The sequence below is a fragment of the Convolutriloba macropyga genome, chromosome 7 (genome assembly GCF_964194025.1).
Source record: "Convolutriloba macropyga chromosome 7, txConMacr16.3, whole genome shotgun sequence".
Lineage (NCBI taxonomy): Eukaryota > Metazoa > Xenacoelomorpha > Acoela > Convolutidae > Convolutriloba > Convolutriloba macropyga.
The window spans coordinates 9,900,568-9,922,079 of record NC_134474.1 but is presented as its reverse complement, the minus strand read 5'-3'; the positions used below and the strand labels follow the sequence as shown (position 1 = coordinate 9,922,079).

Genomic DNA, 21,512 nt, shown 5'->3' with positions numbered 1-21,512 from the left:
TCCTACAAAAATTCACCGCATCGACCTCTGTGGCTAAATAATGCAACAATTGCGGTGAAAGCGGTGAATGCGGTGAAAAAATAATAATTCACCGCATTTCACCGCATTTCTTACAAAAATTCACCGCGAAATTCACCGAATTTCTTACGAAAACTCACCGCATTTGCTTTCCAACGTTTCTCAATCTGATTTATGTTCACAAGAAATTTCATGTTTCTAAGTCACAGTTGGCGCAGTGGAATAAGCAGCTGAAGGCATGCATGAGGTGCGAAATTCTAACCCGGGTAGGGAAGAAATTTTTGTATGAAAACTGAGAACGCGGTGAAAATAAATAATTCGCCGCGATTCAACGCATTCACCGCAAAAAGATGTAAGAAATACGGGGTGAATTTCTTTTCTTTCACAGCATTTCACCGCATTTCTTACGAAAGTTCACCGCAAAACTTCGACCCGGGAAGGAACAAACCAAAATTTTCTTTTGTTTTTTGAGCTTTTTGTTCGCTCTTCTGTACTTCTTACTCTATACTGCAATTTTTGAATGCCTAATTGTTGAAATCATTGATAGCTGACAAGATCACACAGAATTTGTTTGTAGCAATTTCCAAACAATTTCAAGAACATCAACACAAACACAAGCACTTTCAGTTTTTCAATCATTTTAACAAAACTGTGTCCCAAATCTTTCTAAATTATCCACATATTTTCCCTCTGACATTTTTCGTAAAAAATAAATTTTAAGGTTCTGTCTAGGTAATATTCATTCAAGGGTTTGTTATAATGACTGCTAAAACAATCGCTAATTGCAGTTTTTTTGGCCTTGAGGTGCGGTCACTTTTGAGATCACTTCTCAGTTTATATAAAATTTGCGATGCTAATTAGAAGTCAACAAACGTTAAGATTTCTTTTCAACTTGATCTCTCAAAGGAACAAAACACTGTCAGTTATGAACTGCAAAAAAATTTCCTACAAATGGGGTTTGAACAAAATTTCCCTCGAAAGAGATTTTCTTTCACCTCTGGCGATTTGACTTCTAATTTCACTGCTTTTAATCTTGACTTGTACACGAGTGCTTTCATTTTCTATTTCTATAGAAGTTAAAATTTTGCAGTTAACCAAAGATCATATATTGTTTTATATGAAGTATATACCTTTTTCATAATTTTCTTGTGAATTTTCACCTCACACGGTGTTGCAGTTCACTGATATCTATTAGTTAGCTTCATCAATGAATGGCCTTGATGGCTATGTCATGACCTTTAAATGGTTCAATCAACGGTTTCAAACTATATCTAACGTTTTTTCTTTTGACATCAATTAGGTCGATATTGTTATAACCTAATTTCAAAAAAAAAATAAACTTTCAGTTTTTCAATCATTTTACGAAAACTGTGTCCCAAATCTTTCTAATTTTTCCACATTTTCTCCCTCTGAAATTATTCATAAAAAATAAAGTTCCGCCTTCAAGGCGAAAAGTTTCAGGTTTCGCCTATTTTGATATCGGCATATTACCGTTTATAAATTGCCGTTTGTTAATTTCCTATTTTGTCGCTCTTTTGATGTCCTGTGTTATCGTCTCATTAATGACATCTATCTATCTTTTGCTCTATGATGACATAAGAATTATTTTTGTTTTCCGCTAAAATCAGGAGGGTTATGCAGACTTATAGCGTTACGATGTACAGTTGTTTTGCTTTTTTAAAAATTCTTTAAAAAATACGGGGTCTTTCCCATTATAGCCCCACCCAGCTTAGTGGTCCGATAACCTATGGCCCCCAATCATGGTAAGTATATCATAACGGTGGGGCTATTTTTTCATCGGGAAAGACCCAAAATACGTTTGGAATTCAGACCATGAGGCTTATATGAGCGCAATATTTCCCAGTTCCTCTTCATTTAAATCTTACGGTGTCATGAGAGGCAATTATCTGTGAAAAGCTGCTCAAAAATTTCAGTTCTGGAAATGCTCTGACTGACATTTTACCAATATCTGCAATTTTATCGATGACTTAACAATTCTGCAGAGGTTGACTTGATCAGAGCTCTGACACAGTAAAAAAGACTCTTTTTTCAATCAACAATTATTAAGACAAATAGAGAACTTCCACCGGCTTTTTTATTCAAAAAAATAAAACCAAAGAAAAGGAAAATTCGTTTTGTTGTGAACATACGATTACCTAACCTAGTCGGATTTTTGCTTCCCCCTACAGTGTTTTTATGCTTGTTTTTAGGTCCACAGTCACGAACTATGCGTTGTTATGTAGCACTTTACTATTCAAAAATCTATCACGTACAAAGTACATGCCCACTAAGTTGAAGGGGGAAACAAAAAAGATTCACCTAGTCACAAAAAGGTTTGCAAAAAAATGTTACAGTTCCATCAATATATAAATGCATCACGTGCTCTGCTCCTGCAGCTAAAGAAAGGAATTTTTGGCGGTTGTTGTGAATTGAAACGTGCTTCCGACAAGAATCGAAACCATTGGTTGGAGAAAGAGAAGAAAACCAACATAGGAAAAAAATGAGGATATGAAAAACTTAACACCAAAAACAAAGAGAATTATGAAAATTGGTAGCTTCAATTAACAAACAACGGCATATTATATTATTTTTTTTTCCAAAACTTCCCCAAAGATTTTGTAACCCTCTTGAGGTATATTAACATAGCGTAATAAGGGGAGGGATGTATGTATTAAACTTTATTTGGATGTTTTTCATTTGTGCCAACCCAGTACGTTATCCTCCCCCACTTACAGAGCAGTTGCAATTACATAGTAAATCATTATGTTAAAACATGGCTTGTTCGTCTGGTGGACTCAAATAATATGCACCAACTAAGCGGGGGGGGGGGGGGGGGACAAATGGAAAAGATCCCGGACGCACCCCCCCCCCCCCCCCCAGACGCATGTTCCATATTTTTACTTGATGATTCACTATGTAATGGAACGTGCTCTGTAACTGGGGCGCATACCGTACTGGGGGGAGGCACAAATGGAAAAGATCCAAGATCTCTTTATTTTTAGGTGTTTTGTTGAGCATTTTTAGGTGAGCATAAGTGGGGCGCGCTACTTAACGTTGCTCGCCCCACTTAAACAAAGGTTTATTTCCACTTTACATTACAGAAAAGAAAAAGAGAAATTTAAAGTCTCTAGATACGACTGAAGAATAAAGACTCGACTACACAAATCGGGATGAAGATTTATGGTTACGAAATATTGCAAAGGACAAAAATTATGACGAAAATTGATTTCTAGAAGATTTTCTCCCAAAATTTTGTTCAAGTGGTCAATGAATCTTGTCTCCGTTCACTCTCAGTTTTTTATGTAAGCTACTGTAACAACTTGATGACTAACAAGACGCTTTATTTTCTTTATTCAAAACTACATTCAAAAAGAAAGATTTGCAATCTTTATTCAAAAAGAAATATCTCCAAGTTTACTATTTTAATGGCTTGAATGCGTGGTCCATACGTATGAATGTCTTCAGCATTGTCGAGATCCGATTGCTCAAATCCATCTAGAACTGGTCCCAAAAATGCAGAAGAAACTGTAGCAACTTCTCAACCACACAGTATCACTCCAATAAATGAGAAGTCTTCTTGTCAGAAGGCAAGTTTCACGGGATTTCTTTTATTTCGACTCCCCCCGCTTATGGGTACGTATCCCTAGTTGAGAAATTTTTGATTTTTAAACATAAGAAGTAATCGGTATCGTCGTTTTAATCGAAACAAAAACGACAAAATTTCATACAATTCTTTTGTCGGTATCGTCGTTTTCTTCGGTATATATATCATAAGAAAGATTCGGTAACATCGTTTTAAATTTAAGAGAGATTAGGTATTGTCGTTTTTGAAATTAAATGAGATTCGGCATTGTTTACACAAGCACCAGGATTTTTTAAACTCCGGTTCTGGAAAGCAGATTAGTCCAGCAGACCGAACAATAAAAACGATCAGAATTCATCGTTTTGAAGCGCAACTAACCGTCAACACTTTGCTTGCAAACTATAAGAACGTCTGGCAAAACTCAGTGAATGCCAATTAATCAACAGAGTTCTCATCAACGTTCAACAAGTATGTTACATTTTTTGAATTCAAAATTAAACAAGAAATTTAAACCCGTTCATTTGTTTTTGTGAATTAACAAAAAAGTTCTAATGAGTTTCCACTTTCTTTAAGAATTCTTTTCTTAGAAAAACGTTCGAAATTTCTGTAAAAAACGTAAAATAGCGTTTGACTACATTATATACAGAGAAATAAAATCTTTCAATGGAAAACTTTTTTTGAAGAATGTGGAAATTTCTTAAGTCACAACATAACATAACGAATCTTTTAAAACGGATCATACCGAACCGTTTTTTTGTCTGAAAATTATCATATCGAATCTGCTATTTATTTACATTTTAACTTTCTACATATGAAAACATAATTTTTGGGTTCTATTTTCTTCCCCCCAGAGTTTTTATGACCCCAGTTACAAATTATATATTGTTATACAGCACTGAATACCCCACACCACGCGCTATATTTTTACATAACAAATTACTGTTGAATCATTATGTAAAAATATGGTCCGTGCGTTGGCGGGGGGGATGCAAATAATATGCGCGCACTAAGCTTATGGGGCACAAACGGAAAACATCCCGAAATATATTGGCGATGGCCTCATCATAATATAACTCTCAACCAGCTAACATGGTTTTCCGGTGTAAGGTCACAAGCTAAAAATTTGTGCAGATCAAAATTGATGAAAATTATGCTTCTTGATCTCAGCAAAGATGTCTTCTAACGAACAGAAATCTGAAAATAGAAACCTTGAGAGCATAGAAAATGCTTGGATTAAACTCATTTACTCTCTCACCCCACACTCATAGAATATTTCAAATATATATACCGATTAATAAGACAATCGGACCTAAACAGCACCTCAAGCGTTGTAATAACATTACCATCTTATATTCCATAACAGTCACAAAAAACTATGTGTCAAGATCTTATTAAAAATAAGTCAATAAACTGACATTTTTTGCAACGCTTCAACCATACAATTAAACATTAACGTTGAAATTAACTCCGAACACACGTTCAAATTTCTTCTATTGAACGCACTGCAGTAGGTGAAACTGAAAAATGTTGAGTCAAAACCTTGTTGCTAGGATGTGGTGGTCAACCCCGGTTTTTATTATGAAAAGATTTTGAAATTTTATTGGGAAGCAGGTTTTCCAACGACTCCAAAGATGATCGAGTAGTGTCTTTTTTGGATCTATTCTCTTTTGCCACCCCCCCCCCCCCCCCCGCAGTGTTTTTAATTTGTCCCCCAATTACAAATTTTGTGCGGCAAAAAAGATGTGCGGCAAAAATCTGGTGCGGCACTATATAGCGTGTTATTATGTAAAAAATAGCTCATGGGGCTGTGATCATAACAGTTATAAGCCCACTAAACTGGAGGCGAAAGGGAAAAGATCCTTTTTAAGTAATTAGTTTAAAGTTTTTCTGCTGTTTACTTATTTAAGGATCATAATAGTTCCTTAAATTATAGACAGGAAGAAAACGGCCATACGGACATGATGAACTACAAGAAGATACAAAAAGTGCAAAAAGCAGTAGGAATAGATTGAGCTACAGGAGCAGACCCACTTATGACACTAGACCAGACTCACACCACCAACACAGAAAGAGGGGATGGAAGAGGGGCAGGAGAGGAATGGGGAAGGAGAAATCAACCGGAGCTGCGGTAGATCCCTCCGCTTGCGTGTGGGGAGCTATAAAACACCAAATGCTCAAAACATGTACGAAAAGTTACAAAAGCATTGAACATTTTCAGATTTTAACCCCTCCCCCCATACGCTCGAAAGAGATATGCTGGCTCCACCAAGAAGTAACAGTAAATTAGTGTTCTGATCAGAGAATCATCCAAAGTCTGATGGTGCTGATCAGAACCAAGGGGTTATGCTGACAGCATTTTCCGCTCTACTTTACAAGTAATTTTGGAATTTTCAGATCAAATAGGATCATAAGGAAAGCTGACTTATTTCATCTTTTGATTCAGGGACCTGCACCAATGGCATACTAAACAAATAATTTTCATTCATATTGTTTTGTTTCATTAGAAGTACTCTTAGAATTGCTTTAGTTGAATATAATACTACAAACGTCAGTTTTTAATAAAAGGAGATTTTATAGCGAGAAATGTTTATAGTTAAAAGCGTTCTCTGATCAGACTGTTTAGAGGGCATTTGAGTCTGATCAGAGGCGAGTTCTAGAGCAATTGAGTCTGATCACGATTGAGACAATTTTGAGCGCACAAACATGTGGACAATGAGCTGAAAAATATCTGGGCCTCGGTGATTGATGATGTAGAAAACGGTGTGATCAGTGGCAAATTTGGCCGGAGAAGGTCTGATCAGAGACAACTTTGAGCGCAGTTCGATTGAACTCGAATTTTTGTGCGGAGATCGAAGTTTATTTCTGTCTGGAGTGTGGTCTAATCAGGTCTAATTTTGGTCTAATTTTGGTCCGGAATGTCCTGATCAGAATTCAATTCCGTCTAGCGCCTCAATCTGGTTTTGGGGGTTTCAAGTAAAATTCATCTTCTAAAAAAAAGAAAAATAAGATTATTTTTACAGCATAAAGCACGACGCTATTATTAAGAGTCCTTGGAAAGAAGGAAAACTCGTTTTTGGATACCAAACAAGTTTATTAACAAAAATTGTTTAAAGCAACGCCGCTGAAATCGAGAAAAATGTGAAGTCTTATTCAAACTCACACTTTCCAGGTGTCGCAAGTATTGCAATCAAAAGTGTTTGCCTTCTCAAAAATTTTTGCTGTGTTAAAAAGTTTTTGTTTTTTAAAGTAGTTCTAACAGTGTTAGGAATCCCAAAAATAGAAACATTCTGGAAATCATATGAACAAAACGGGTTTTCTAGGTTTATTGACAAAAAATTTGGCTCTTGGTATTACAATTAATGAACTGAAGAAATTTTTCTGGTCTTACGTTATTTTTCTGTAGATTGTGGAAAAATGGGCAATTTTCGGTTCAAATGCAATTTAAACGCGTTTCATTCAAACGCGTTTTGAAACAAAAAAAATCGCTTTTTCCCTTAGTTTTACTGCCTATTCTAACATTATAGATGTTTTTAAACGTATTTATAGACGTTTACTACTACTACTCCTATCCGTCGAGATTTTTTTAAAATGTGAAATAAAAGAAGCTGAGTAAAATATTTAAGAAAAAATTAATTGATTTGTGTAACGTTCTTGGGCTTGTTCATGGGATGTGAATAACATCTAAGTTTCTTATCCTGAGCCATGTTACATTGTGGTAAATGTCTGAAGAATTCTATTTGGTCAGGCAACTTCACGACCCGTATTGTGTTGTAAACGCGTTTGGAAAGAGTTACTAATATGGTCCAATCTGGTTTTCGGTTCTCAAAAACAAAGAGGTTTTTGAATGGGATCATAAGTTATTACAGATAAATTTTAAACTATTTGCATGTTCAAAGTTACGGAATCAAGTTAAATTTATCCGTGATTAACCATGGAAAAATTTAAACCGTTCCGCCATACAAGTAACTTGTTTCCATGTTTTTTGCGTAACTACTTTACTCAGTTTCATCGTTGAAAATGGTAAATGATTCGTGAAAATTGTGCACAGTGTTTTTTCACTCAACTCCGTAAAATGCAATTTGTCTAAAATTGACATATTTGAAAATTAGCCCGTATTTTACTTGCGTTAGTTTTAGAACAACCGACCGAAAATATTCCTAAAAAATATACATTCCTGTAGAGATTTTTTTTCTTTAAGTCAGTATTTTCTTTCTAGTATTTGAAGTTTCACGAAAAAAAAAATTTTAAGACTCGGAAGTTTCTGATTTTTGAGTATTTAAAATGTTCTTTTTGAAGAAAAGTATGAGGCATTTTGAAGGAAAATTAAGTTCAAAAATCAAAAGTTTAATGAACAAAGCAGTTTAATGAATTGTATGGACAGTTTAATGAATTCTGTTGCGAATATCATTTTTTGATGGGCAATAATTTAACGATTGGTCAATATCATCACAAATTTGTTCTACGATGGTTAAATACAGCTTGCAGAGTGAGAAAAATAGAGCAAAAGTTGCTATTTGCAATCTACTGTAGATTAGTTTTCAAAATTTTCTTCTAGAAAAAAATATCAAAAAGTTCTGATCTCGGCACTTTTCCCAGAAATCAGGAGCATTGTTAGACAAAAGATCAGTTTGAAGGGCTCTTAATATTTAGTTGTGTTTATTAACTGCATCTTCTTGCAAAAATCGAATATATTTTTTTTGGTTGGCTTCAGTTTGAAGTTCAATACATAAACATCGGGAAAATAGTTAATAAAAGCAAGGTTATGTTGCAGAATTATACTGGGGGACGTTTGTGCGATGTAGCTTCAATTTCAACTCTGTTTTCCAGATGTTTCATTTTGCGCAACCAAATTCGTTTTCCTGCTCACACCACAAAAAGTTTTGCCCTAAACCCGGATCGCCATTTCTTAGTAGTCATACAAGGAACATATATGATTTCATACAAATCATAACGTATTTCATAATATGGCTGCTACGAAATCATATATGATTCTGTACGAAATCAAAGAAATCTTAAAACCTATCGCTGACCAATTGAAACTGCTGCAAACCAAACTATGACTTGTATGAAATCATTTATGATCCTTGTATGACTACTAAGAAACCATATATTATCCTTGTATGACTACTAGAAAATCATATATGATCTTTTTATTACTACTAAGAAATCATTCTAGAAAGTTAATTGATCTGTCATTGTCTCCCTCAATTGTTATCAACAAAGTTAAATAGAATTGAAAGAAATACTCATTGATATATAATTGCATAATTATCCCTGGTATTGGTCATTCTGTATGAAGAAAAAAATTAGCAAAGTACGACTTAATCCTAAGTTGACTCCTAAAAAAACAAGTTTCTCTGAATCAGATTTTCGCGCTATCTATGCAAGCAATTCAGGTATTCGAGTTTTAAGCTTAAGGCAGCATTTTCTCGAGACAGAAAGAACTCCATAATTTTTATTGAAAATCATTTGCAGCGGAATGTTTCAGATCGAAACAACAAAAGAAAGTCTTCCGGGCCACAGCCATCAAGAGAATTGAAAGAGACGAGTGAAAATGGTGCTTCGAAAGATTCCAGCTGCTCAATAAACACGAGGAAAGTTCAAACGAGTGGGAGGGGAACCAGAGATGCATCAGGAGTTACCGGGTCACATTGGACATGTTCTAAAAACAGCACTACAGGGTCCAGTTCTTCGCGGGTGAATTTCCATCAATGCAGCACTGGTTCTGGTCAGTCAAATTGCTTACCTATTTTCCTTTACTTATATACTTTACTTATATATTACTTTACCTATTTTTACTTTACCCATTTTTTGATTAGATTCACTCACTTTATAATCTGTTTTATATTTCTGCACCTTAATATATTGCGAAATTGGACATCTCTTCCCGGGTTGAGAAGTTGCGACGAAATCGAAGCAAGAACTGTCGTTTTTGGTCGATTTCGTCGGTTTTTTATGTAGGAAATGACGATTATCCACGTTTTCGTCGGTATTGTCGTTATTTGATGTAATAAGTGTCGATTAGCGTAGTTTTTTGTCGGTATTATCAGTCTCAATTTGTTTTAAATACAAAAGAAATAGAGGAAAACTAAGTGACAAGTGGTGCAGTGGAGGAGAAGGTGGCTAGTAATATTATTATTATTATTATTATTATTATTATTATTATTATTATTATTATTATTATTATTATTATTATTATTATTATTATTATTATTATTATTAGTTTCAACACCTTTTACAAACTCAAAAGTGCACAGCGAATTAAAACAGATAAGTTTTAAGAGCTTTACGGAAGCAAAGTTCAGTGGGGATTGACTTCAAAGAGGCTGGTAGTTTATTCCATTCCGTTGGTCCTATGTATCTGAAACTACGTCTACCATAAGCACTGCGGGTCTTCGGAACTTCCAAGTTGTACACATAGAACGTTCTCGTAACGCCAGTATTTCGTTTCAATAGCTCCTGTAGATATAATGGACTGTCCGATGGCTTGTGGATAGCTCTGTGAACAAAAAGCAACAGCTTGAAAAGACATCTTTGCTTGATTGGAAGCCAGTGCAATTGTCGAATATATGCTGACGTTGGTGTTCCGGCGTGTAAACAGAAAATACAGCGGGCCGCAACATTCATTACACGCTGGAGTTTTGAAATGAGTTTAGTCGGAAGAGATACATAAAGGATATTGCAATAATCAAGGCGTGAGATATTGCAATAATCACCTGCATTCTAATCAGCTCAATTAAAATGGTCCTTTCAAGGTGGTGTTTGACAGAGAAAATCTTGCGAAGGTTAAAAAAGCAGGCAGACACAACATGATTGATCTGCTTCTCCATCAAGAGATTCCAATCGAATTGAACACCCAGGAGTTTAACAGACGAAGATAATCCAGTTTCACAAGGTATAGAAAGCGGTGGTACAGTCGCGGTTCCTTTGTCAGGTTTTTTAAGCCATAAAAACTCACTCTTGTCTTTATTTAACTTCAGACGGAAACTTGAAAAGAAAGTAGTAATTTGGTTCATGGTATCGTCAAAATTTTGTTGACTAGTGAAGAGAAAATATAGAACTGTGTCATCGGCATACATGTGGAAACCGATGTTCCTTTGTAACAATAGATCTTCAAGTGGCAGCAGATAGCAACAAAACAAAACGGGTCCTAGGATGGAACCTTGGGGAACACCATACAAAACATCGGATTCGTCAGAAAAGACACCATCAAGGTAAACACACTGAGTACGTCCTATCAGGTAACTCTCTAGCATCTTCAAGGCGTCAGATCGGACACCGAGACGCATCTCCAAAACACGAAGTAACAAATGATGGTCAATCGAATCAAAAGCTGCAGAAAAATCTAGACCCACGTAAAGAGGAGAAAATCCCGAGTCCAAGTAGCCCAATAAATCATTAGAGATTCTGGTCAGGGCTGTCTCAGTAGAGTGTCTTCGGAGATAAGCGCTCTGAAACTTGCCATACAGCGAATTAACCTCCAAGTATGTTTTCAACTGCTCGAATAAAACTAATTCTAACACTTTGGACAGAAATATGAGATTAGTAACTGGTCGACAATTGTTCAAGTTCTCCGGATCCAGCGAAGGCTTTTCTATCAAAGGGACAACGAAGCCTTTTTTCAGGTTCTCGGGGAAACGCGCTGATCTAACCGTCATATTAATAAGAGATAACAAAGAGTCGCAAAAATGCAAAGAAGCTGTCTTGAATAGCGATGGTGGCATCGGCTCTTTTGGACAACTAGAATTCGATACTTGGTTGACATAATGAAGTAGAGTTTCGCTGCTTATTGTCATAAAAGAATCAAGTTGAGAAGTAGGCGACAGAAAATAAGTGGGAAAGTCTGACGTAGGAATTGATTCAACCAACTTCTTAACCTTGGCTAGAAAGAAACTATTGAAACAATTCGCCAATTCCTTCGCTGATCCATGAGTTTTCGGTAAACAACGGTGAGTCTCTCCAAGCAAAGAAGCGAGCGCTTTAAACTTGAGCTTCTTGCACGTGCTGGAAATGGTTGAGCTAATGTACTCGCCTTTTTTGACTAATAACAGGCGATAGTACTCATCAGTTGCAAGCGTAAATGAAAAAAGTGAGTAACTACTTTTAGTCTTCCTAAATGCGCGCTCACATTTCCTCTTCTGTCTCTTCTGAAATTTCAACTCGTCGTCAAAATAGGGACAATTGTGTGACGTGAACCACTTGGTGCGTTTCGGGATTACTTGATCTAAAGCTTTTTCGATAGCAAATAGAAACGCACTCCAAGCAGAATCTACAGCCTGGAACGTGTCTTCAAAATGCAGAAATTGAATAAATGAATCAATGCAAAACAATTTCCAACGCCGAAACGCAATAAGTTGCCTCCTCTTCTCCGCAACCAAGGGCACAGAGACACAGAACGATATGACATAATGGTCTGATGTTAGCAAGTTATCAGCAACAAGATTGCTTACTGTAAGTGATGATGTCGCTGCTACATGATCGAGGATATTTCCTGCAGTGTGTGTGGGAACGTTCACAAACTGTTCAAGACAGTGTTTCTCTAGCCATGACAACCAGAGTCTTTCTGATGGAGCGCCAGTGCCGAGATGAATGTTGATATCTCCCAAGACAATAACTTTCTCGTACAACACAATAATGTCTTCCATGAACACAGAAATTGTGTCCAAAAACACAGTGATGTTAGACCCAGGCACTCTGTAAACACCAACAGCAGCAATACTTGTGTTGTTAAGGCCTAGTTCAAAAAGAACAAGTTCACATGCATCGTTTAATACATCTTTCTTCAGAGTACATACAATGTCTTCATGATAAAATAAACAAATGCCGCCACCTGGTCTAGCCAGACGGGGACAACTACAGTACAGGTACTTTGGAGGACAGCATTGTTGTAATAGAAAGCAATCAGAACTGTTATCAATAATCCAAGTTTCAGTGACTAACATTGCCTGACAGTCCTTCGCAAGAATGGAAGAATGTAATTGACTTGTTTTGTTACGGATTGATCGCGAATTAACTAGAGAGAGAGAGTGAGAAAGCATTTAACAGAGACATGGGCAGCTTTCACGATGGTCGTAGATAGTCAATGTATTCTTAAGGATCGCAGCCAGGATCTAGCTTCTTCATTTAGACGGTACCGATCAACTATCACATTTTCTGGCCAGAAATCAGGAGAGTCGACGGCTGAGTATTGGAAATCAAAAACGCAGTGATACGATCTAGTTTTGGCTTCGTGACCACTTACTTCTCGAATATGCAGTAGTGGAGTATTATTTGCATTGCAGAATGCTCTAATCCGTTCAGCATCAACTTCTGTGTTGAGTCGACCAATGTATACATGTCGCCGCGGAGGAAGCTTCGGGGGTGCAAAAGCAGTTCCGCCAGACCTGTTAGTGCCAAAAACAGGTTTCTTCTTTCTCGGAATAACAACTTGAAACTCGGATAGTTCAGGCTGAGTGCCTGGGTCCACATGAGCAGCATTGCTAGCTTGCAAATCTTCAGAATCAGTACGCGATCGCTTGACTCGACTCGACGATTCAGATGAGGTACTTCCGATCGTTTGTCATCAACCAACTGGGGAGGCCCACCTCCAGTTCTCGTTTTTCTAGAAACGTTTGCAAAATTTCGCGGTTTAATGGTTTTCTTGACAACCGACTTCAAATCTGCCACATCCGCGCATAGTGTGTCCAGTCTCTTCAGCCTTTCCAAGACATTGGCAAACATATCAGTAACAGACAGAGAAGCACACGATTTGCATTTACAATGGATGCCGCACGAAATGGGGTCGCCATCAATCTTTACGGTGAGACAGTCATAGTGAACAGATTTGACGCCACAAATGTCACAGTCAAAGTATTTACTATCGTCTATCACAATAGTGCATAAGTCACAAGATTTGGACATCGCAATCCCAAATAAAACTGCTCAATATGAATTGGGTGGAGGGGAATTGGAAAATAATTGCCTCAATCTAATCGTACACCTATTAATCCGTTTACCACTGTAAACGGTAGCTTGGTAACTCTGACAATAACAAATGAGAGCTGTAGACGATAATCCAAGTTTGTTCGTCTTAGATACCAATTTATTATCATAAACCAGATCACTAAAATCCCTTCGTAGACAAGGGCTACCCCAGAATAAAATCTGGTTCGTCGATCAAATTAACTGAAACACTACTTATTAAATAGCAGAGAATGCTATTTAATAAGTTTATCACAACAATTAGGCTTTATCACAACAATTAGTAATATAGGGGTCCAATGTTCGAATCCTGGCAGGGACTGTCCTGTTTGTGAGATTTTTAGAATGGCAAAAACCGACGATTCTTACGTTAAAATACCGACGAAAACAGATCAAAACGACGGAAAAAAACGTAAGGGCTTTGATCGGTTTTGGCGAATTAAAAGCGACTAAAACCGACGATTTCTTATGTTTAAATCCGAAGAATTTCTCAACACGGGTTATCCCAGTTGAGCTGATCGACCCAGCTCTGATCAAGCCATCCCTGATCAAATTGATTTGGGTAGCGGACGGTGGATATCAGTGTACAGACTGAGATGGTCCCTAATCAGCGCACTTGAGCCGGACAGAGGATGCACTTTTCGCTTGGTTCGGGGACTGAAGGTAGCGACACAAAAGGTCAAATCATTGAAGTAACAGTGGAAATTCGTTTGATGTATGCCTTTTAGAAGAATTCAACACCCTTTGATATGTTTTTTTTTGAACTCTTCCGCGGAAAAAAATGTCCTTTATCCTTTATACCACGATGTTATAATCAACAACACAAACGAAAGTTGGTGTCCTTGTGTTTACTTCTCATTAATGAAAATTGGGCGATCTTTTTCAAACCGCAATTGCTTCAAGGCACGTCTAATTTTTTGGTCGCCTGGCTGTTTGCTGCAGCTTGAACTCTTGGTTCTGACCAGATTATCCAGATTATAAATACTTTAGTCTGATCTGATCAAACCTTGACAATGAAAGCCTTCATTTGATTCTGGAGGGGGGGGGGGGGACCTGATGTAAAAATATAACTTCCAATTTGAGCTATCTGAAAAATTTCGAAATATTAAGAAACAAATAAAAATTACTTATTTTGTATTCTTTATCTGACTTCATTATAATGAAATAATAATGGCTAAGAAGATTAGGATTGACTTTTTTCAGCAAATATTGGTTTTGATGAGAAATCTGACTTTGTGTCAACTGCATCTACAGGTTCAGAAAATTTAGTGGAATTTATATTTCTCAGTTAATATGGATGGTAACTTATAAAGGGATTAATTCGACTTTTTAACGTGTGATAAAATAAATTACTTTTTTTTTGCAATTTATGAAATCACTTTTACTTACTTTCGAACACTACCACGCCATGCATTTTAATTAGATTTTTAAAACTTCTGTTTAAGTTTTTTAATGGCAATACGGAGAGCTCAGAGACGGAATTAAAATTGCCTAGTAGGCTAACTTGCGAAAACAGAACTTGGAAATTATTTTTCAAATTCCAATGAAATTTGGAGGCTAAGGGCCGAACCACCTTAGCTGAATTCTCTACCTGATTAGAATATTCAGGCAAAAAAATTGTTGCCAGATAAAAGCTAGCACTGAGCAGACTCAGTTTAGTTGCGCAGATATAGTCCGTTTGATGAGAGCTGGCATGGGTGACTTATACATATTTAATTGCGCTCAAACGCTGTTTAAATGTACTGGTTTTTTAAGCGAAATTTTTGCTCGACCGTTTTGACTTTTCGAGTGATTTTGTCATTTGCACCTTGACTTTTTTATTGCGTGATCTAATTTTCTCTCTCATTCACAATTTTAAACAGTTGAACTCATCAAGTGGTGAGAACTGACTGCTGAAATTCAAGGGAAAATTGCTCCAAAATTGTTGTAATTTTCTAATTTAAATTTTATTAGTGGTCGTACTGGTATACAAAAACTGCCAGAAGCGTTTCCAACCCCCCCCCCCCCCTGAAGCAGCAACGTTTCTCTTTTCTCGAGAATGTTAATTGTAGAATTAGCATTCTTAAAAATTTTTCTCAATTATAATTCATCTCTCTTAATTTAACAATATTATAGCACATTGTAAATTTAATACAATTTTAAACCTTCACAATATGTGATGTTTGTTACTTTTATACTTCTTAACACTACATTGCCTTTAAACTATGTTCTGTATTTTATAGTTCATACTCAAAGGAATTAACAATGTTTTTCTTTTTTTATATATGGCTACTGAGAAATCATTAGTCTAACTCTCTTTTAAGTTAATCGATTTTGTCATTGTCTCCCTCAATTTTTATCAACAAAGTTAGATAGAATTGAAAAAAAGCATAATTGATAAACGATTGCACAATTATCCCTGGCATTAGTCCTTCTGTATGAGGAAAAAATATAGCAAATTACGACTTAATCCTAATTTGACTCCTAAAAAGAACAAGTTTCTCTGAATCAGTTTTTCGCGCTATCTAAGCAATTCAGGTATTCGAGGGTTAAGCGTAAGGCAGCATTTTCTCGAGACAGAAATAACTCCATAATTTTTATTGAAATTCATTTGCAGCGGAATGTTTCAGATCGAAACAACAAAAGAAAGACAACAAGGCCACAGCCATCAAAAGAGTCGAAAGAGACGAGTGAAAATGGTGCTTCGAAAGATTTTAGCTGCTCAATAAACTCGAGGAAAGTTCAATCGAGTGGGAGGGGAACCAGAGATGCAGCATCAGGAGTTACCGGGTCACATTGGACATGTTCTAAAAACAGCCCTACAGGGTCCAGTTCTTCGCGGGTGAATTTCCATCAATGCAACAAGGGTTCTGGTCAGTCAAATTGCTTACCTATTTTACTTTACTTATTTACCTATTTTTTGATTTACTTATATACTTTACTTATATATTACCTTACCTATTTTTACTTTACCCATTTTTTTATTAGATTTACTCACTTTATAATCTGTTTTATATTTCTGCACCTTAATATATTGCCAAATTTGAAATCTCTTATGCCAGTTGAGCTGATCGACCCAGCTCTGATCAAGTCATCCCTGGTCAAATTGATTTGGGTAGCGCACGGTGGATATCAGTGTACAGACTGAGATGGTCCCTGATCAGCCCACTTTTGAGCCGGACAGAGGATGCAATTTTCGCTTGGTTCGGGGACTGAAGGTAGCGACACAAAAGGTCAAATCTTTGAAGTAACAGTGGAAATTCGTTTGATGTATGCCTTATAGAAACATTCAACACCCTTTGATATGTTTTTTTTGAACTCTTCAGCGGAAAAGGATGTCCTTTATACCAAGATGTTATAATCAACAACACAAACGAAAGTTGGTCCTTGTGTTTGCTTCTCATTAATGAAAATTGGGCGACCTTTTTCAAAACGCACTCGCTTCAAGGCCAGTCTAATTTTTTGGTTGCCTGGTGGTTTGCTGCAGCTGGTTCTGACCAGATTATCCAGATTATAAATACTTTAGTCAGATCTGATCAAACCTTGACAATGAAAGCCTTCGTTTGATTCTGAAGGGGGACCTGATGTAAAAATATAACTTCCAATTTGAGCTATCTGAAAAACTTCGAAATCTTAAGAATTAAAGAAAAATTACTTACTTTGTATTCTTTATCTGAAGTTTTGACTTGCATTATAATGAAATAATAATGGCTAAGAAGATTAGGATTGATTTTTTTCAGCAAATATTGGTTTTGATAAGTAATGAGAGATCTGACTTTGTGTCAACTGCATCTACAGGTTCAGAAAAGTTAGTGGAATTTATATTTCTCAGTTAATATGGATGGTAACTTATAAAGGGATTAATTCGACTTTTTAACGTGTGATAAAATAAATTACTTTTTTTTTGCAATTTATGAAATCACTTTTACTTACTTTCAAACACTACCACGCCATGCATTTTAATTAGATTTTTAAAACTTCTGTTAAAGTTTTTTAATGGCAATACGGAGAGCTCAGAGACGGAATTAAAATTGCCTAGTAGGCTAACTTGCTAAAACAGAACTTGGAAGTTATTTTTCAAATTCCAATGAAATTTGGAGGCTAAGGGCCGAACCACCTTAGCTGAATTTTTTACCTGATTAGAATATTCAGGCAAAAAAATTGTTGCCGGATAAAAGCTAGCACTGAGCAGACTCAGTTTAGTTGCGCAGATATAGTCCGTTTGATGAGAGCTGGCATGGGTGACTTATAAATATTTAATTGCGCTCAAGCGCTGTTTAAGTGTACTGGTTTCTTAAGCGAAATTTTTGCTCGACCGTTTTGACTTTTCGAGTGATTTTGTCGTTTGCACCTTGACTTTTTTATTGCGTGATCTAATTTTCTCTCTCATTCACAATTTTAAACAGTTGAACTCATCAAGTGGTGAGAACTACATTTTATTAGTGGTCGTACTGGTATACAAAAACTGCCAGAAGCGTTTCCAACCCCCCCTGAAGCAGGTTGTAATATATTTGAGCTCCGAATAGTCGTCCGAAAGCAATTATTCTGACGTTAGTCGGTTATGTTATGTATATCTTTATTTTGTTGTCGTTAATCTAGTAGGAATACACACTTACCGAATCAAATAATCTTTTTGTCCATTGTTGCAGCTCATTAGTTGAAGACAATCCGAATAATTTTTTTTATGATTGCCCTTATCGATTCGAAGCCGCATGATCCTTCAAAATGTAAATTTATCATTATTGAGAGCAATAAAAAGCTCGAGCAGAACAGCTTTGGAACAGAGTAGAGATTTGATTTTTGTATGAGTTTTTGCTTTAATGGGAATGATTATGACATAATTCTTGTCTGGGCCAGTAGGTCTGATTGATATGACGTCACGATGTGGCTTCGAGTGTATCAAAATGTGGACAGGAACTGAATAAAAAATTTAATGTGCTCTCAGAAAGTCAAAGTGGTCAGACTTAGTTGAGCTCTGATCAGAAAATGTTTGAGCGTAACTATATTCTCGGTGCGCTCGAAGTACATGGTCTTGAAAAGGCTTCAAGCGCATTTTTGTCTGAACAATGGTCTGGATTTTGACTAATCACAGGTCACTTGGTTCCGGGATGCTCTGAAGAGAGGAAGTTTCGAGCGCTCACTAGTCTGATCAGAGCCCTATTTGAGCGCACATTTCTCCAATCAGAGGCAAAGTCCAGCGCTTTTTATTTTTTTTACTGACAGATGTTGTCTCTCTCAAAGCTCAACAACAATGCAGCTTTCTGATTAGAACCCCATTGAAAGTCTGATGGGGTTGATCAGAACCAAGTGGACCGTTTGATAGCAAATGCCGGTCTCCTTATCAAAAAAGACTTGGAATCAGAGTAGGATTTTATGCAAAGCTGTCTAAGTTCATCTGTTCAGTAAAAAATATGATCCAATTGTATACTCATTAATTTTTTTTTGGCATTTGGGTGAATATAATATTGAGAACATCAATTTTCTTGAAATGAGTATGTTAGAGCAATATTGAGAGATTTGTTGATATTCAAAATTATTCACTGGTCAGTCTATTTTGAACGCATGTTAGTGTACCAAGAGGCAACTTCTAGCGCACAGACTAACCAGGCTGATCAGAGACAATTTCGAGCGCACATCAGGCTGATCAGAGACGGATTCAAGCGCATACTAGTCTGATCAGTGGAGATTTTTGAGCGCACAATACTATGATTAGAGCAGGTTTCCGAGCGCTTTTTAAGTGCACGCAGATCTACCAGCGCATGGTAGTCTAATCAGAGGACAATTCAGTCTGGGTCGGTCTGATCAGAGGTCGCTCTTGTTTGCGACGGGCTGATCAGAGGCCTTTTAGGTCTCGACTTCAAACTGGGAGCACCATAAGAACTTGAGTGAACGTTGATTTTGTTGTGTTCTATAGTTAATTGCTCTCAAACAAAGTTTTTGGCAAATATATTAGTCCTATCGGTCATTTTTGTGCAATTTTTTGCTTGGCCGATTTTCGTCCGACCCATTTGACTTTTTGTCCTCAAAAAAGGGATAAAAAGGTAGCACCCAGCGGGAATTAAGTGCTCTTAGAGCCATTGAGCTCACTAGTCTCCAAGTATGCGATTCACAAGCACTGTTTTGGAGACTTATACTTATGGTGTGAAGGGAGGTTCTTGTAAGTTGACCCCCACAACACCCACCTCCCCCCTCCGGTGCCCCCCGCGCTCACCTTACGCCCCTTCAATTAAGCTAAAGCTAGCCTCACTAAGCCGTGGCTAGCTACTGACGAAGCCAACCGCTCGCCGTTCGTTTGAGAGCAATTCGCCCGACGTGAGTCGGTTATGTTCTATGTGGTTTTTCAGGGCGTTAGAACAATTATTCAAGTTTTGCCATGTCTAGACAGAATTTTGCATATTTTAAGTCGACTAATCACTAGGCTAGTATGCTCCTTGAAAGCGCACTTTAGACCCATGGAGATGAGGTTACCCGTTTAGAAGTGAAGTCAGATGATGTACGAAGGGGCACAAAAATATCACAAAACTTCCCTCCGAATACAGATATCATACAACCAAAGCCACAGCAAGTAAATTCCCCGGGTTGAGGAAAAATTTCAAAAAATGCAATCTCATTATTGAATCGTCTTTAGTTGCCAATTGCAAGATATAGAATTTCAAAATAGTGCAGTCAAAATAATAATAATAATAATAATAATAAATAGTGAGGGGAATTCTGTAATGAGAAGATATGCGTTTTAAGCACCTACACACAGCGCTGCAAATATATAATTTCAGGGCTATAAAAGCTATGATATCTAAATGGAGCCAGAATTGTGACGTTTGTCACTTTTTTAAAAATATATATTATTCACAGAATCATCTGTCAAAATTTCCATGTCAAGTTTTGTGGTAGTAAAACCCTAAAAACTCGACCCCGGGACCAGAAGGAATCAATCCTTATTAAGAGGCGCAGTTCTCAGTCAATTTTGACCTTCAGTGGTGTGCCTTCTTTGCTCCCGAAACAAAACAGATCTAGTCTACTGAGAATGGAAAGTGGGAGAGAAATCCGACTGCGAAACGAACTGCTGTCGTCAAGCAGAAACAGAAGCAGACTAACTACTGGCAAAATACCTGAGAACTGGAATACAGATTTTGGAATTAGAAATGCATTCCTTGTGAACTCAAAACAAATTTTAAACTGTAACGTTTCTTAAATGCGCTCCAAGCGTTTCGGTATTTTCTTGTTATTTGGCATTTTGGGATATATTCTGTTTTGCAAGCCCCCCCCCCCCCTCTATTCTGTTTTGCAAGCCCACCCCCCCCCCCCCCACAGCTTAGTGAACATAAATCTTTTATGACCCCCCCGGCGCACGTGCTATTTTCTTACATAGTAACGTGCTATATAACAACATATAATTTGTAACTGGGAGTCATAAAAACACTGGGAGGGGGGGGGGCGAAACAGAATAGATCCCATTTTTGCTACATAATTATAGAGTTATAACATTCCCTGTAATATTTATGAATTCTATTGAATAAAATGTGAGTTCTGTTTGTCCAATGAAAAATTACTACGTCGTTTATGTACACAATTGTCATGGGATCAGAGACCAGGCTGATCAGAGACAATTTCGAGCGCACATCAGGCTGATCAGAGACGGATTCAAGCGCATACTAGTCTGATCAGGGGAGATTTTTGAACGCACAATAGTATGATTAGAGCAGGTTTCCGAGCGTTTTTTAAGTGCACGCAGATCTACGAGCGCATGGTAGTCTAATCAGAGGACAATTCAGTCTGGGTCCGTCTGATCAGAGGTCGCTTTTCTTTGCGACGGACTGAACAGAGGCTATTCTGTTTTGCAAGCCCCCCCCCCCCCCCCCCCCCCAGCTTAGTGAGCATAAATCTTTTATGACCCCCCGGCGCACGTGCTATTTTCTTACATAGTAACGTGCTATATAACAACATATAATTTGTAACTGGGAGTCATAAAAAC

General features: G+C 37.1%; 2 protein-coding genes across 8 annotated transcripts in view; both read left to right on the top strand.

The window, feature by feature from the left end:
* The window catches only part of LOC142342594 (voltage-dependent calcium channel subunit alpha-2/delta-4-like), a 433,960-nt gene that overhangs the window by 382,419 nt on the left and 30,029 nt on the right, over positions 1-21,512 (top strand). The gene's annotated exons all lie outside the window — the stretch shown is intronic.
* LOC142342596 (uncharacterized) lies at positions 2,449-20,851 on the top strand. Of its 7 annotated transcripts, XM_075393980.1 has the most exons (7): positions 2,450-2,569; positions 3,120-3,201; positions 3,419-3,605; positions 5,535-5,784; positions 9,090-9,329; positions 20,017-20,105; positions 20,463-20,847. In XM_075393980.1, the coding sequence occupies exons 3-7, from the start codon at positions 3,474-3,476 to the stop codon at positions 20,730-20,732; spliced, it is 981 nt and encodes a 326-aa protein (XP_075250095.1). In that variant the 5' UTR covers positions 2,450-2,569; positions 3,120-3,201; positions 3,419-3,473; the 3' UTR covers positions 20,733-20,847. The 7 variants fall into 7 exon arrangements, with proteins under 7 accessions (XP_075250093.1, XP_075250095.1, XP_075250098.1 ...); XM_075393978.1 differs by having other exon boundaries at positions 2,449-2,482; positions 3,120-3,605; XM_075393983.1 differs by having other exon boundaries at positions 3,120-3,651; positions 20,463-20,851.

Excerpts from the sequence above, each read along its gene's own strand:
- LOC142342596 (XM_075393978.1), top strand. The coding sequence starts at position 3,474 with ATGTCTTCAGCATTGTCGAGATCCGATTGCTCAAATCCATCTAGAACT. Across the intron at positions 5,785-9,089 it reads ACACCAAATGCTCAAAACAT|ATCGAAACAACAAAAGAAAG; the intron begins GTACGAAAAGTT and ends GGAATGTTTCAG. Across the intron at positions 20,106-20,462 it reads TACAACCAAAGCCACAGCAA|AAGGAATCAATCCTTATTAA; the intron begins GTAAATTCCCCG and ends CCCCGGGACCAG.